At 37.5% G+C, this 17,808-nt stretch overlaps 2 protein-coding genes across 7 annotated transcripts in view; one reads left to right on the top strand and one right to left on the bottom strand.

The window, feature by feature from the left end:
* Positions 1 to 3,066, top strand: part of emid1 (EMI domain containing 1) — a 383,223-nt gene extending 380,157 nt beyond the window's left edge. For all 4 annotated transcript variants that reach the window (XM_069932905.1, XM_069932904.1, XM_069932907.1 and 1 more), the window contains exon 16: positions 1,319 to 3,066. In XM_069932905.1, the coding sequence (XP_069789006.1) occupies positions 1,319 to 1,449 (131 nt within the window). In that variant the 3' untranslated portion in view covers positions 1,450 to 3,066. The remainder of the gene's footprint in view (positions 1 to 1,318) is intronic.
* The window catches only part of rhbdd3 (rhomboid domain containing 3), a 32,984-nt gene continuing 15,380 nt past the window's right edge, over positions 205 to 17,808 (bottom strand). Inside the window, exons 2-6 of one of the 3 annotated variants that reach the window (XM_069932908.1) lie at positions 12,990 to 13,385; positions 11,212 to 11,368; positions 6,173 to 6,592; positions 4,821 to 4,957; positions 205 to 3,012 (exon numbers count right to left, since the gene is read on the bottom strand). In XM_069932908.1, coding sequence (XP_069789009.1) covers positions 2,957 to 3,012; positions 4,821 to 4,957; positions 6,173 to 6,592; positions 11,212 to 11,368; positions 12,990 to 13,385 — 1,166 coding nt within the window. In that variant the 3' untranslated portion in view covers positions 205 to 2,956. Of the gene's footprint in view, positions 4,958 to 6,172; positions 6,593 to 11,211; positions 11,369 to 12,989; positions 13,386 to 17,808 lie in introns of all 3 variants that reach the window. The other 2 variants (XM_069932909.1, XM_069932910.1) reach the window with 2 other exon arrangements.

Genomic DNA, 17,808 nt, shown 5'->3' with positions numbered 1-17,808 from the left:
CAAGTGACAGACAACCCTCACATTATGGACAATCGATCCTTAAAAATCATCATTATTGCAATTTTCTTTTCTCTTCCCCCCCCCCCCTTTAACACGAACTCACATCATCTGCAATAGTCATCAGGGGATGCAAGTTGAAAAATATTAGTACTGTGTTTATATAAATATTTTTCAAGTACATTTCATTTTTATTCCATATCTCAGCTATTTTCAAAGGGATTATAAATTTCATAAGGGGCGAATTACCATTACACAAACTTCTACAAGATGGGTTAAAATAAAAACACAATGCTGGAGAAACACAGCAGGTCAAATAGTGTCCTTCATATAGCAAAGGAAAGAAATACATAACTAACATTTTGGGGCTTGAGCCCTTTATCAAGGCAGTTAGAGAAATACATTCATTTGATCTGCATATAAATCTCTTTATTTCACAAAAGTATATCTTTACAAAATAATGGCTTCTTCAATGCTGATCCCATAACACAGAGTAAAAATTAAGATTTTGTAAAGGTGACTGTCAAACTTTGAGTGTAGAGAACTGATTGATAAAGGATAAGCAAACATTACCCAAAAATAATAATTTTAGACTATGCCCAGTTCTTTATAAATGTGTCAAAATGTACAACATTTTCTTTAATAAATCTTCCAAATAAAAATTGAGAATTAAGCCTCATAATCAGGTCAACTCACCTTTCGCTCCTTTGATGACCCATAATGATTACCCTTCTTTAATGCCAAGCATAGAATTTCTCATTAAATCTTGGCTTCCTAATTGCCTGCTGAGCTCTATTTCATTAAAATTCCAGCAACAAAAGGTCTGCCTAGAACTCCAAGTAATAATTTTTCAGTTTTCAGTGGGTTTTAGATATTCAAAGAGTTCTTGCCATACAAGTGCTTTATGGATTCACTTCAAATTTCTCTGCTTTCATAATAAATATCAAATCATTTACATTGAAGAGAGATTATATTGAAGAGATAGAAACATTTTTTGTATAGTGCACATAGATTCAAATTGCTGAGAGTCAATTTCAAATGAGATATTCCAGTTTTCAAACTCTGGCAACCAAATAACCCCACATAAAGCACAATACTCCCAACAGGCTGTTCAAACCCCACTTTCTAAATTATCAAACTTTCCCCAAGTGACCACCTCGAGCTGATGTTATTGGTGAGTTGAAAATGTGCAGCTGAGTTTTAATTGATCAAAATGTAATTGTAACATAATCTATTTTTACCTTTTTTGTGTTTGTTTGACAATGAAACCGCTCACATGTTTTTGCCCACTGAACTCACGACATCGTCTTTGTCAACACAGAACCTGATCATGGATCTGGGGTAGATCCTTATGCTACTATACCTCCAAATTTCTTCAGAGGCAAGAGGGGCAGCTTTGCAGCCTACAAGATTATCTCTCATAGGCTTGCACACAAAAGTGAAGAGAAATGATAAAGGACAAGGAAAACATCAGCCAATGTAAACTGCCTGCAACAACAAGTGGTAAACTGGGGTAAGCAGATTACCAAACCACTAGAACTATTATATTTGTCCTATGTGTAATACATCAGCGGACTAACTTGATTTGCCTCATCCCACTGTGGGCATTTTCCTCTTTATGTACTGAAAATAATTTACATTCTAGGCTGCTTTCCTAATGGGAATCTCAGAGATATGTTATGGTTATCATGTACTGGTTCACCACGGTTCGCTATTCCATGATTTTTCTTAATAAAGCCATTGGTGAATATAACTTAAAGCAGCCACTGGTGTATTCCTCTCCTATGTTTTGTGAAAATGTTTACTTTGCCATTTACTTTCTATCACAAGTAGATTAATGTTTCTAGAATTTTATATAATCATACTATTGCCATCCCTTTACATTATGTATTTCAATCATAGTTTAATTACATGGAAAGCTTATTATTTTTTAATAAGACACCGTCTATGTTGTTGTTTCTAAAAATGCACACCTGCGGATTCAATGCAGGATTATTCACTCTTCTTTATATTCAACTGAAACAGAATTGCCCAAAAGTCTCTGTGGACTCAGGGTATTCTGACTTTTAATTTTGATTTTTAATCTGGTTTGTCAGCAATGAGTCTCCAATTACAGAAATTCAGGTTATTATTTGCTCTCTTTTGAAAGAGCAAGGCATACAGGTTCGTTACTTTGCCAGTAATGTAACCACATTGTACCATTCAGTTCTGAGATTCACCACTTCTTAGAGTGAAAGTTACCACTGAGATGCATTTAAATAATTTCCTTTTCCTTTTACCACTGTAATGAATGTTTGGGAGAAGTTAAACAAGTGGGAACCTGTCTCTTTAAATTCTATTAAAACAGTTTTATTGAAAATTGTCCTTTACTGCCATTATCTGACAGGTTACGGAAATCATTTTAAGAGAGGTGTTCCCCTGATCAAATAAATATAATTTAGAAATTTTATTCAAAATATGAACATGATCCGTGCCTTATTCATCACAACAAACACTACCTTTTCCTATTGCAGCTGCCATAAAGTTTCAACAATTCATCAAATAATTTTAACCTTATTAGTTGTGTATTTTTAGTTCTAACAGACATATGTTAAAATAGATAACCAACTTACACATCCAATCAAATTATACTGGAGAAATGAAGACTTACAACTCTACATCAAAATAAACAGAATATTTTACAATCTAGGCATGAAAATATACTATAAGTATTTATCTACAGATATCTCTGAATTTGTTCTTCAAGGTAGCATTTTCAATTACAGTTAAATGTGTCTTACCGGTGCTAAGTGTGCAGTTTTAATTTTGTAATTGAGGTAACCCAGACTTCTGATTTGATTTGTATTTGTTTATCCACGGATTTTGTATCTTGTCTATGGGCTTTTAATCCACGTTGCTTGCAAAAGTATTCACTTATTCACTAGATGTACAATGTGCAAATTTTGATGCCACTGTCTTTTCATGATGCAGTTTTTAAAGGCTTACTTCCATGTACAGAGCACTGTTTTATACCATCTATGAGAAAGTGTCAAAAATATTCATTAAAAGATCAATTGTCTTTTAACCTTATTTATGATGTGGTATCTTTTGCATTATAAATTCTTGAAGTTTTTTTTACTGCTGTTAAACAAGATTGCTATTCGAATTACTTGTATGAAACCCAAAAGTCTGCAGACACTGTGATTATAGCAAAAACATACTTGTATAATCCATGGTTAATTATTATTACCTTATCTCTTGCCACACCACAATTAGCCCCACAAGAATGCCTGTTCTGCCCAGTGTAGATCTGAATTCAGGACTCATTTACAAGATTCTTGAGTGACTTTCAAACAAAGGAAAACTGAGAAAGTTTCCCATTGCCTTCCTCAAATTTGTCCGAGATTTCTACCCTCCAGCTTGATTGCAACCATATCGAAGAGTCCTAGCACACCACTGAAGAAATTATATCTGCATCTTTCAGTCATAAATTTCCCCCTGAACGCCTATCCTGTATTTAGAAAAAAACACTCAATTTTCTCCTTGCTGCAATGTCTGTAGTAGGACACTAGCCAATCAAAAATAACCCACTAACATGCAAGACCAATATCTCAAGTGCATCATAACTTTCTGGCTCAGTTGTGACGAAGCTCAGTCAGGTATCAGCACCACATTTCATAAATTGGATTCAAATACCAAAGGGACATGTGTTACAAAACACATATAATTTAGATGATAACTTTATATTATACATTTTTGATCGCTTTTATATCCCAAGAACTTGGTAGTGCGAAAAAGCAACAAGTTCCATTTTTGTCATAACAACACTTTAACGAGATGGAGGAAAGAATGTCTTGATGTTTTCCGTTGGAAACTTATCATCTCCATATTCAGGTAAGATATATGATTTAAAGATAAACTTGAGAATCCTAATGCAACAAACACATAAACTCGCAAGCATTCAGCATGTGTGTAATCCACAAAGTCAAGATAACATAAACTCTACTATAGAATTTTGATCATTTTGGTTGGTATTTTTAAACTGAGTAGCCACAATAGTCAAACGTATGTCCAAGAAAAACCAATTTCTAAGGTCAGAAAAAATCCAACAGTTAACTTTTGTTGTTACAATGGTATCTTCGCCAACTTGGCCTTCTACTCGGTTGAACTTAGTTTGTGATTATAAAGATAAGTAATTATTGTTGAAGATATCAGTGTTTTATGCTGTTCATTAATTTATTTAGTGAAACCTCTGATTTTTTTTTGCATTGAAATATTACACAAACTGATGTAACATTTGAAAATGAATTAAAACACTCTCTAATTGTGTCATTTTTATTTAAAGTGTTTTCACCTAATTTGTCCAGTTTTTAGCTGTTATACTGTTTCGGATATGGGTTATGTGAACAAGCAATGTTCTTGGCAATCTTCTGAACAAATTAAATAACTGCAAACCAACAATTATCTAAATATTTGATGCTAAAATATTATACAGATGTTTTGAAATGTAGATTTAAATTTCATTATCTATGTATATACATTGTTCAGTCCCCCACCAAATACTCCTAATTTGATTCATAAATATTGGAAACCAATTTCAAACAATTAAACCATATTTGTTTGCCCTATATTTTGATACATATATATGGTATGGGACACTGGATAAAGTGACAACTCTCTGCCTTATGGAACATTTTTGTAGCAGATGCAAATCTATAAAAAAAGGTTTTGAACTGTGATCCATGTAAAACTAGCATCAAATGTCTTTAAATCTTTCAAGAATTTGTAAACAATTCCTTCATTTTGCAGCAGTATCACTGATATTCAATTGGATATTGCTTTACCCTTTGTGGTTACAACGGCATCCTCTCCAACTTGATCTTCTACCAGAAGATTGATGGCACCCTCCATCTTTCCTGATGCAGCTAGAGCTAAAACAGCCTTTTCAGTTGAAAACCCCATCTGTTGTAATTGCTGCAGTCTGAGAGAAGGACAATGGAAACAAAGACTGAAAAAGCAATATTTTGCATATGGAAAATATCTAGTATTTTTTGCCTAGTATTTTTACTGATTTGTACTGAAACAGAGATTTCTGTTCACATGCTGTGAAATGTAGGACCCACTGGCAGAAGATTACTCTGCCAGCTTACTCTGCTGTTGAACTCCATGTGGATGTGATCTCTTACTGAGGTTCCCCACCACATATTGGAGATCTGCTGTAGGTTCCTATACCACCACCACCACCATCACCACTCCCTTGATTTCAAAATTTAGAGAGGCCTTTGGAATGGAACAGTAATGTGGGAATCTGCATTCTTTCTTTATTGTTTTACATCTTTGTAAATTTAGAAAATATTTTTTCAAAATATAAATAGTTTTAATTTTATTAGTTTTTACATATCTCTGAATATCAGAAAATATATATTCTGAGACCAACTTCTAATTTCCAAAATGGACTTGCATTTAGTGCTGTGTATTACTTTTTAAAAAAAAACCATTACACTTCAAAAAAAATCCTCCATTTGAAATAAAATTTTAGTCTAAATAAAGCTTTCATATAATGGCTCGAGGAAATAATCCAGGGAATGTGCAGTCCAGCTAATGAGCAATGAATCTTAACAGTGCTTCCTTTTTCCATTCTGAGATCAGATTTCTATTGTTCTGTTTGTTGACCAACCAAATAGACTGTTTCTTTTGCTGTATATGGTTCTGTTACACTTGTTTAATTCAGGTAGTTAACAGTGTTTCCATAATATTTGTGTTCCTTAACATCAGAGAAAGGAATTGTATCTGCATATAGTTATTAGTACAAACTCCACTATAAACATTTGAAACCTGCACATAAATAGACTCTGAGTCAACGGATAAAAAAAATTTAAAACTGAAGATGCAGCAAAAATAAAACAGAAAATGCTGATACATTTAAGCAAATCAGGCCACAATTGTGGGAGAATAAAGTCACCATTTCAGGCTGGAGACACTTTCATCAAAACATAACTTTAATTTTAAATATAATTTTAACCATTTTTGTCCTTGGAAACATTTCTGTAGACATGTGGTTCCAGGGCTGGATAACAGTAAACATTAGGAACTGAATTTAACTGATCATTAGCTCTACTTGAAATTATTATTTTTATTAAATGTCCTAATTAGACATTTCAAATAATTTTGTTTTTATTTATTACAAATTACTCACCGCAGAGAGGAAACTGAAGATTTGGGTATTTCCAGTTTACTGTTCTGATCAATTCTTGATTGTTTTAAGGAAGCAGCAATGGTAGCTCGTAAAAGCTCCTCATCTGTGAGAAGATCACAAGCTGCAGCAGTATAAATATTATCTGGATTCAGATGATAAAATTCAGGGAGACGAAGGCTAGGATCCAGCTGGTCAGAATATGTAGCACAACATAGATTATTAGAGTCTGCTTGGAAGTTACGGGCTTCCATTGATCCAGTGGGAGGTTGTGACGGAGGCAATATCTGGTTGGATATTTCAGTCTGCTGAGAATCTATATCAATATTGCAGCTATAGTTTTCCTTTATAAAATGATCAGTGGTGGCTATAAAATGCATCGGAGAGGATGTGTGGATTTGGTGGTCCTCAGCCACCAGGTACCTGCGAATATGAATGTAACATAAATGTACTGCTTTTAACAAGAGGTTAATATAGTCCCAATTAGGAAAAGTAGATGAGAGTCAATCAGCCACACAGCACTAATAGAGCCCCTTTGATTCATCAGGTATATGAAGACCATCGAGTACCCATCCAATATTACTCCCTTTCTTTAGCACTCAACCTGCAGCCTTCTGTGTCTTAGTTATTGATCTCTGCTTCCACCATTCCCTCACCAATGAGTTTGATTTCCCACTGTCAAATTGGAAAAAAATCTTGTTTAAATCTCCTGTGCTCTACCTTAAATCTGTGGGTTCTGATTTTATACATCTCCACTTCCTTACTTATGTGTGCCCTTAATAATTGTGTACACATCAATCAGGTGTTCCACTTGGCCTGCCCTGCATCAAGGAAAACCAGTCCAGTCAATTCTGTTTCTTCTCAGAACGGAATTTTTCTCCATGCTGGCACCATCTTGGTGAATCACTGTGCAATAAAATCACGTCCTTCCTATAGTGTAGAAATCAGAATTGCAAATACTAATCCAGCTGTGACCTAAACAATGTTTTATAAAGCACTCCCATAATGTCCTTGCTCTTACATGAGAACATAGGACAGATTTATATGAACCAAGTGGCCTATATGTCTTTTTAATCACTTTCTCTACCTGTGCTCTCACCTTTCAAGATCCTTGTACATCATGATCCCTCTTACTCACTATTATAAGAACCCTATTTTTCACTATGCCCTAGCCTTATTAATCTTCCTCAAATGCATCACCTCACACTTATCAGTAATAAATTCCACAGCTCTGTCCAAATTACCAATTCATCAATTCTATCTTGATACCCTAGATTATCCTCCTCACAATCAGTGACAGCATTAATTTTTATGCCATGCACAATTTGTACTCAGTGCACGGTATAGCCGACATTCACATCCGTATTATTTGTGTCCGTAACTAAGAATCCTATCTCTGATCCCCGTGCTACACCACTGGTGGCAGATTTACAAAGACATGATTTCACTATCACCATCTTTCTCCTATTACCAAACCAATTTTGGATCCAATTTGCCAACACCCTGAATTCCATGAGGCACTAATTTCTGGAACCAGTCTCCTACATGTGACTTTGTATTGATATCCATGTGGACCATCAACCACACTGCCCCCATCAATAGTGGTCTGAACAATTCAATCAGATTGGTCAAAGAGAATCCCCAATCGTAGTACTGAAGTTACTTCTCAGAACTGGCTGCGTCTCTAGATAGTTAATTCCAGCACAGTTAAAACACTGCCAACCACCCAATTTTATGGGATTAACAATAATATGGCCCCTCGAAAAAGCAAGACAAATCTGACCTAACCAATTGCCACCTTTATCAGTCTACTCTCCTTCAAGGAATCAATGACAGTGCTATCAAATAACATCAAGTTATCAATAACCTGTTTATCATCAAAAGAATTCATCTTTCCTGATACAATTAGATTCTACCCTGTGTTAAAATTTAGCAGACAAAATGTTTATATTTTCAATCTCTTACCAGGAGTGAAGCCCACACATCATCGTGTAATTAAATGTATTTCATTCTGAAAGCAGACCAGTGAGCGAAATTCTACACTGTCATTGTCTCGTGGTTTTGACCTTTACAATGAGTGCGTTTTGGGATCAGTAATGCTGTAGTGTCATTGCAATGAAGGCACAATGGGAGTTATAAACAAGTTGCATGATGTAATTGAATAATGCATTTGTGTTCCCTTGCTCCACAGTAAAACATTACAATAGCACATGCTAATCTGGAACCACTGTTCTGGCTACAATCCAGAAAAAGAAAACTACAACATCAAGAATAAAAATGCTGTATTTCCAAACATAAGCCATGCAGAGGTTCCACCAATTGTTCCATGACTGTATCTAACCCCCATTCTGACACCCAGATGATTTTCTTTGACCAGCATTGGGCTGCCCTGCCCACTGAACAGAGTGGCAATTAAGAGATCTTCCCACTCAGATATTTTCCAAGTATGAAGAGCAGAACTAGCTGACTATTCACAGCCAAAAATTATCCAGTGGAGCAAAATGGTATCACAGCTATGAATACTGTTAAAGTCCCATCCCACAGGACTCCTAAAGATTTTGACATCTCATCATTGATAGATGATTCACAAACCATTCAAACAGATTTAATTAGGCTTTAAAAGTTAATTAACATTTCAAAGAGAATTACTATTTTTAAAAATACAATAGCAACAAGTGAATAAAATAATTGAACTTTTTAAAAATTCAAACACTTACCTGCATTTACCTTTTCTCAAACCTTGGCAATACCAAACCATGTACTCAACAGTTAATCCTGGAACAAACATAAAGAGCATACGGCCATTCTTTTTGGCATTCCACTCTGCCGCTATACTCAATGGTCACTCTAGCAGTCGAGCAAGAGGGCAGATTCATGCCCATCAACCTCCAGCTAATTTGGATTTCCAAAGTTGCCCATGCTGCAAGTGTCTGAGGAAAAACTGTAGCTCAACAGACTAACAACTTGTGGTGCACACAATAATCACGTCGATATGAAGGAATGATTAAACGGCTTTAATTCCCAAAAACCTGAGCATTACTCATACTCTATTTGGCCAGGTTCCAGGTACAGGAGCAATCAGAGGCAAGTCTGGGCCCGCCAGCCTTTATTGGGAAATAATCTGGGGAGGAGCCAAGGGAGGGGTTAGGAAGGTCAGGGAGGTTCAAACTGGCCAGTCCATACATCTATGCAAATACCTTTCATCACACAACTGTTAGTTAGTTAAATTTTTCCAGGTTAGAACTTGACATTTGGCTTATCCTGTAAGTTTTGAACACCAGAGATAAGGACAGGATTGGAACTAAATTGCATCTCATATTCACATGATGTGCTATCAGAATCCTGTTGACCAACCCTGTGTCATGATGTGAAGATCTACAGCTGGGCTATGAGTAAAATGGGTATAGGAACAAAATTGTAGCAGCCTCAGGGATGTTCTTTTTTTAAAAATAGTTTATTTTCCAAGAAACCAATTGGAGAAATCTAATAGCTTTAATCAACCAACATGCAGCTTGTTTGAATATCATAAGGGGTTAGATTTCCCATTTACATTATCTAACAAAGTGAATCTCACACTTAAATAAATCTGTAGTAAATAAAATGCAGTTTTGACATTATTGGAATGGCAGTTCTTCACAGAATCTCCAGATAATGCTGTAAGCAGCCTATTTTGCTGCTTGGATTCTACACTAGCGCACTGCAGCATGGTAAACCTGAATGAGCTGAAGGCTAGCACTCCACTGGGTGGTTAATGCTGAGTCCAGAGTTGAGGGACACGACGCACATCAGATACAGCACTTCCACTTTACCCTCAAATTGGTGGACTTGCATAGCATGCCCATCATCATTTGAATGGGGTTGCTAACCTTGAATGGAAAGGTGTGTGTAGGCGAGTGGTGCTTTTTATTTACTGAAAGCACCTGGAGCTGCTTTCAAGTTTGTTAGAAATTAAAGTACCTTTAAAGAAATTGCTCGAGACAAAAATTGAGAACAAAGAACATTTATTACTACAACAATGCAAAGTTGGGTGCTTCCCCTTACCCTGGGAATACACACATACACTGGGGCTCACCAACTTTTATACAGTTGATTTCAGTATAGGAATACCCTCCCCCTTACATTCTTCTGCCTCCTGATGGAGAGGTTTGGCATTAGGCAATCCTGCCTGCCTACGTGCAATTTCAGTATACTTGGAGGACCAGGGGGTATCCTGTCGGTGTCCCTTCATGTTATTGTCCTTATTCACACCTTCCTGATTCTCGGGGCTACAGTCTCTTGATATGCAGAGTTGACTCATTCTATCTAGGGTTGGCTAATTTCATATGTATAAATCTGTGTATGGTTAGCTAATTAGATATGTAGGACTTGGTACTTCTGTCCAGGGCTAGGAGACCCTTATCTGATCCAGACTACCTCAACTTCCTACATTCTATTGTTCCTTACCACTCCTTATCTTAGTCTTATGGTCTTGTCACAAAGACTAGAAGATTCTTATGTTAATCGTGCTGACTCTGCTTTCCTGCATCCTAACCCCCAAGCTTATCCTGTTTGTACTGGTTACAGCCATTTACTGATGAACTTTAGTTTCTTCCATGTTCATAATTTTAGATCAATTTTCCCATCTCTCACAAGTTGATTTATTATTTTTGTTTATGCTATATTTTACTGTTATAAAATCCATTTTAATAGTTTTTAAAATGCCTGATCATCAGAGGTATGTTGTTTTAATTATTCAAAGTTGTCAAAAAGTCATCAGGGAGCAGGCCGTCTGCCTGAGGCCCAGTCGTCACTCATGGCCAACTTTATTTCTTGAGATAGTTGAGCAAGGGGAACCGTGAAGATAGCTAGACTCATCGAGTGACAAAAAACATTGATGTGAAAAGATTACCATCAACAAGAGTTGCTAGCACGGTCTAATTCAAAGTCCAATAGCAAGAGAGAAACATAAATTGAAGATAAGAGAGGAAAATGTTACTTTTGCAACATATTTACTGTAATATTGTAAACAGATAAAGTTTTATATAACTAAGTGCTTTGCTCACCTTTCTGTTTTTCTTCTAACAGGAAGGTGATATTGTGCTGGAGAGAAGATGAATGGTATCCAAGAAATACGTTGGAGAAACCTACAAAGAGCCAGTCTTTCAATATATTCTATCACAAAGTCTGGCAACTCCAACCAAGCTAAAAACCTATAACTATCTGAATAAAATTGTCAAGGTAATTCAAAGTAAGTGAAGTGAAGTAAGTGAAGTAGACCCTTAACATCTAAATTTAAATCTCTTATTTGCATTTAATGTAACTCTGATTTCATGGATTTAACATACCCATTGAATGTAACAGCAAAACTAAACATCTAATAATCATTGGATAAAATAAAAGAAAAATATACTTGATTAGAGGAAATATTCAGTCAGAAAGTAATCAGGTAACATGAAAATCAAAAATAACTGAAGATGCTGGAAATCTAAAATTAAGTAGAAAATGTTGGAAACACTGAGTGGGTGAGGCATATTTGTCAAGAGACATCTCTCTCTCTCTCTCTCTCTCCACCCTCCAAGTCATAGTCACACAAAAGGGACCAGACAATTTGCTCCAATTTAAGTGTTGGTAAATGCGATTAGTATGGATTGGGTGTTTGATGGTCAGAATGGGAATCTGGGCTGAAGGGCCTGTTTCTATGCTGGATGATTATTACTCAGGTATCATTCAAAATATTTCAAAAACATATCCTAATTCTTCTAACAAGGAGCCACCACAATTTTTTTTTTGGGGGGTGGAGAAATATATGTGGAATAAAATTGAAGGAACAACTTCCATTCTGTCTCAGCTCTCCAACCAGATAGCATCAATATCAATTTCTGTTAACCTCCTCCTGGAGTCTCTCTTTCCTTTCATCCCTTCCTCCAGTTCCACATCCCCTTCCCTCCATCCTCCTATCAGACAGCTATCTTTCTCAGCCTTCTCCCCATCACTTCTCAGCTTCTTTCTCTTCTACCCTCCCAATCTTATCTGTTAGCCCTGTGTTCCATTCCCTTCCAAAACATCGACTGTCTTTTAGTTTCTCTGTTTGCTGTGTGACCTGTTTAGTTTCTCCAGCACTTTTGTGTACCCCACTAGACCCCAACATCTGCAGATTTTCTTGTTTACCTATATTTAAAATAAACATGTACAAAAATAATGTGCAGCCTATTCTTGGATCATAGAATATGTTATGATGTATGATACTTGAGTAAATTGAAATTAAAACTATACTTTAATAGCAACAAGTGTTTACATCCCCATAGGATATATTTTAAAAGCCCTTGACTAAGAATAAAACCTAGAACCCTTTGAACATATGTTGTTAGCCTTTGCTAGTCATTGTAGCTCTGAGGGTAGCAGTCCTACCACTGGTTCAGAAGAGTTCAGCTTCAAGTAAAACTCTGGAGAGGTGTGTGCAAAAATCTAGAGCAAAGTTCTGGTGCAGTATTGAGAGAAGTACTACTCCACTGATGGTACCATCTTTCAGATGAAATATTAAACCCAGGTCTCATCTGCCCCATCAGGTGAATGTAATTAATTCCCTGGAAACAGAGCAGGCAAGTTATCCTTGATGTCAAGGTCAATACTGATCCCTCGTTTCACATTACTAAAAGAAATTGGGTTAAACCAGCTGTTTATATGTTGGTTGCAAGATTTTCTTTGATATAACAGGGTCTGCAGTTTTGAAGTATGCCATTAGCCATAGAGCACTTTGGGATATCTTTTAAGTCCAAATGCACATCTTTTAACAAATTGAAAGCTAAAGGAAGCTAAATTCCTGTACCACCAGAAAGGATACACAGCAAACCAACAATAACTCCACAAATATGGAGAAGTACAGATGAACTTGATATAAGAAGGTAGGCAACTGGGAGTAGTAGCCACGGTACTGCTGCAGCATTAATCCCTGCTACAGTGAAGATCCGTTTCATTTCAGGACTATAGCAGCTTAGTGTCACCATAGCAAATTGAACAGTTGTGAAACCACACACAGGTGCTTCTTCAAATCTTAATAGTTTGCCCAAAAGCAGGTAAATAAATGCAGAAAAGGCAGCAAAAATGATGGAGATATAGAGGTATCGAATGGTACCCAGCTGTTCTTCCAGGCGGCTGCTGAGGACAACTAACCATGCAACGTTGACAAGCAAAGTAAATATATTGTCATGACAGAAGCAGTAGCTTAGTAAACGGTACACTGTAGGAATATAACAGAATAAAATTAATTCACTTCCACTATTGAGGTAACTGTAGCAATCTTCCAAATATATTTCTGCAATAAAAGTAAAATGCATTCTTGTTTTACTGTTAAATATGTGTTTCAAATTTGGTGATTTTTCATGGAATTTTGTAGATTTTATTTTATATAGATAAACTCTAGTTCTAACAGGATACCATCATTCTTTCCTAACAAATTTGCAACATCTGACATTTTCTGTGCACCTGATTTTAAATTAGCTCCCAAAATGGGTCAACAATTTAAAAATTACCTGATAGAATGAGATTCATAAATAGGTTCAATATCAGATCAACAGGATCAGGCACTGTACTGGAGGGGGAAACACAACAGGTCTTCGTGTTCTTGAGTCAATTAAGAATAAAATTGGTCAGGGATCCCAATATTACAGTGATGCTCAGGTTTTTTTTCTTGGAGGGATAATAGCAGGATAGATAGAAGTTGTGGGGAGGAAGTCACTCCCATCAGGCAGGAGTCAGGGAAATGGGTGACTGTGAGGAAAGGGAAAGGGTGGGGGGGGGGGGGGGGGGAGACAGGCAGTGCAGAGTACCCCTGTGGCTATTCCCCTCAACAACAAGTATACTGCTTTGGATACTACAGGGGTCAAGTCATGGAGGTCGGGTCTCTGGCACAGGGGCTGGACTCTTGGCTCAGAAGGGAAGGGGGGGAAAGAGTAGGGCTATTGTAGTTGGGGACTTGCTGGTTAGGGGAACAGATAAGAAGTTTGCTGGATGAAATCAGGGATCCCGGTTGGCATGTTGCCTCCCAGGTGCCAGGGTCAGGGTGTCTCTGATCAAATCCACAGCATTCTGGAGGGGGAGGGGGAGCAGCCAGAAGTCGTGGTCCATGTGGGGATCAATGACATTGTTAGAAGTGGAAATGAGGTACTGAGAAGGGATTACATAAAGTTAGGAATGAAGTTGAAAAGCAGGACCTCAATGGTGGCCATCTCGGGATTGCTGCCTGTGCCACGTGCAAGTGAGGGTAGAAATAGGAAGTTGTGGAGGATGAATGTGTGGCTCAGGAGCTGGTGTACAAAAAGGACGGGCTACACTTGAACTGGAGGGGGACCAATATCCTGGTGGCCAGATTTGCTAGAGCTGTTGGGGAGGGTTTAAATTAGTTGTTAAGGGGGCTGGGAATCAGAATGAGAGTACAGAGTAGGGAGGAAGAACATCTAGATTGGAAGGAATGGAGGGAACAGAATGAAAATATAAATGAAGGAGGGAAGAAGGTAAAGGTAGTTGGTAACAAAAGGAGTATATATGGAGGTCAGTCTCTCAAGTGCATATATTTTAATGCAAGGAGCATAGTAAGTAAGGAGAATGAGGCATGGATGGCCACATGGAAATATGATATTGTGGCCATCAGTGAAACTTGGTTGCCGGAAGGGCATGTTTGGCAGTTAAATATTCCAAGATTCTGTTGTTTTAGGCATGACAGAACAGGGGGGATAAAAGGTAGAGGAGTTGCATTGCTTATTAGTGAGAACATTACAGCAGTGCTATGACAGGATGGTTTGGTGGGATCGTCCAGCGAGGCTATTTGGGTGGAAATGAGGAATGGCAGAGTCATGAAAACATTAATAGGAGTGTATTATAGACCACCAAATGGACTGAGGGAATTAGAGGACCAACTTTGTAAGGAGATTGTGTATATGTGTAATAAACATAAGGTGGTAATTGTGGGAGAATTCAACTTTCCGAACATTAACTGGGACACCCATACATTAAGGGAGCTGGATGGGGCAGAGTTTGTTACATGTGTTCAGGAAAGTTTTCTTAATCAATAAGTGGAAACACCAACTTGAGAAGGAGCAGTATTGGATCTCCTATTAGGGAATGAGGTAGGTTAGGTGACAGCGGTTTGTGTTGGGGAACACTTTGGGTCTAGTGATCACAATACTATTAGTTTTAGGCTAGTAATGAAAAAGAATAGAGGTGGGTCAAAGGTTGAGATTCTTGATTGGAAGAAAGAAAATGTCGAGAGGATGAGAGAAGTTTGGAGGGTGTGGATTGGGATAAGATATTTTCACGGAAAAATATAGCTAATAAATGGAGGATATTCAAAGGAGAAGTTCTGAGAGTGCAGAGTTGGAATGTCCTCGTGAGGATTAAAGGAAAGGTTAGAAACTGTAGGAACCTTGGTTTTCAAAAGATTTTGGGAACTTGGTTCAGAGGAAGAGGGATGTGTATAAACAGGTATAAACATCAAGGAAGGGATGAACTGCTTGAGGAATATAAGGAGAGTTTTAAAAAAATCTTAAGAAGGAAATTTGAACGGCTAAAAGAAGATATGAAGCTGCTTAGGCAAAAAACGTAAAAATAAATCCAAAGGGTAGTGAGGGGTAAAATTGGACCCCTTGAAGATGAAGGGGGTAGGCTCTGTGAGAAGCCAGAGGAGATGGGTGAAACTTTAAATGAGTTTTTTTCTTCAGTTATACTAAGGAAAAGAATATTAAGCCAGTTGAAGTGAAGAAATATGGTAGGGAGCTTATGGATAATATAAGAATTAATGAGAAGGTAGTGTTGGCTATATTGAAAAAGATCAAGGTGGATAAATCTCCAGGACCTGACAGAATATTCCCTAGGACCCTGAGGGAGGTTAGTGAACAAATAGTGGGGGCGTTGACAGAAAAATTTAAAATGTCACTGTGGACTGGAGGGTGGCTTATGTTGTTCCGCTGTTCAAAAAAGGATCCAAAAGTAAACCTGGTTATTATAGGCCTCTAAGTCTGACATCAGTGGTGGGTAAATTAATGGAAAGTGTTCTTGGAGATGGTATATGCAGCTATTTGGAAAGACAGATTGATTTAGGGTAGTCAGCATGGATTTGTACATGGTAGATCATGTCTAAATAATCTTATAGAGTTTTTCGAGGTTACTTAAAAGGTTGATGAGGGGAAGGCTATGGATGTTGTCTATTTCGACTTTAGTAAGGATTTTGATAAGTTCCCTATAAGAGGTTAGTAAGGAAGGTGGAAGCATTAGGTATTAATGATGAAGTAATGAGATGGATTCAACAATGGTTGGATGGAAAATGCCAGAGAGTAGTGGTGGAAAATTGCTTGTCGAAAGTGGATCGGTACTTGGTCACTGCTGTTTGTCATATATATAACCATATAACAATTACAGCACGGAAACAGGCCAATTTGGCCCTTCTAGTCCGCACTGATCCAAGTACCCTCCTCTAATCCCACTTACCAGCACTCTGCCCATATGCCTCCACCCCTCTCGCATCCATATACTTATCCAACTCTTTCTTAAATGACAAAATTGACACCGCATATACCACCTTTCCCGGAAGCCCATTCCACACAGTAACCACTCATGTTACTCCTAAACCTTTGCCCGTCAACTCTCAACCCATGACCTCTTGTATCCATCTCTCCTACTGTCAATGGGAAAAGCCTTTCCACTTCAACTCTATCTGTCTCTCTCATTATCTTAAACTCCTCTAAAAATCCCCTCTCAGCCTTCTACGTTCCAAGGAATAAAGACCTAATTTGCCCAATCTCTCCTTGATTTCCAGATGCTGAAACGCAGGCAACATTTTTGTCAATCTTCTCTGCATTCTCTCTATTTTGTTAATATCCTTCCTATAAATCGGTGACCAGAACTGCACACAGTACTCTAAATTTGGCCTCACAAATGCCTTGTAAAATTTCATCATTACTTCCCAACTCCTATATTCTATGCACTGATTTATATAGGCAAGCATACTAAAGGCCTTCTTCACCACCCTATCCACATGCACTCCTACCTTCGGGGAACAATGCACCATTATTCCTAAATCTTTCTGCTCCACTGCATTCTTCAATGCCCTCCCATTTACCACATGTCTTGCTTTGATTAATCTTTCCAAAATGAAGCACCTCACACTTATCAGCATTAAACTCCATCTGCGATCTTTCTGCCCATCCCTCTAAGCAGTTTAAATCCCTCTGCAATCTTTAAAAACTCTTTTTATCATCCACAATTCCCCCTATTTTAGTATCATCTGCATACTTACTAATCCAATTTACTGCCCCATCCTCCAGATCATTAATATCTATGACAAACAGCAATGGTCCCAATACCGAACCCTGAGGTATACCTCTTGTCACCGGCCTCCATCCTGACAAACAATTATCTACTACTACTCTCTGGCACCTTCCTTCCAGCCACTGTTGAATCCATTTGGCTATCTCAAAATTAATACCCAAGGACTTAGCCTTCCTAACTAACCTCCCATGTGGAACGTTATCGAAGGACTTACTGAAACCCATATAGACAACATCCATTGCTCTACCCTCATCAACATTCCTAGACATCTCTTCAAAAAATTCAACAAGATTGGTCAAACACGACCTTCCACGCACAAATCCATGTTGAGTGTCCCTGAT

Source organism: Narcine bancroftii, chromosome 4 (genome assembly GCF_036971445.1).
Source record: "Narcine bancroftii isolate sNarBan1 chromosome 4, sNarBan1.hap1, whole genome shotgun sequence".
In the NCBI taxonomy this organism is placed as follows: Eukaryota; Metazoa; Chordata; class Chondrichthyes; order Torpediniformes; family Narcinidae; genus Narcine; species Narcine bancroftii.
This window is presented reverse-complemented; position numbering and strand designations above follow the sequence as displayed.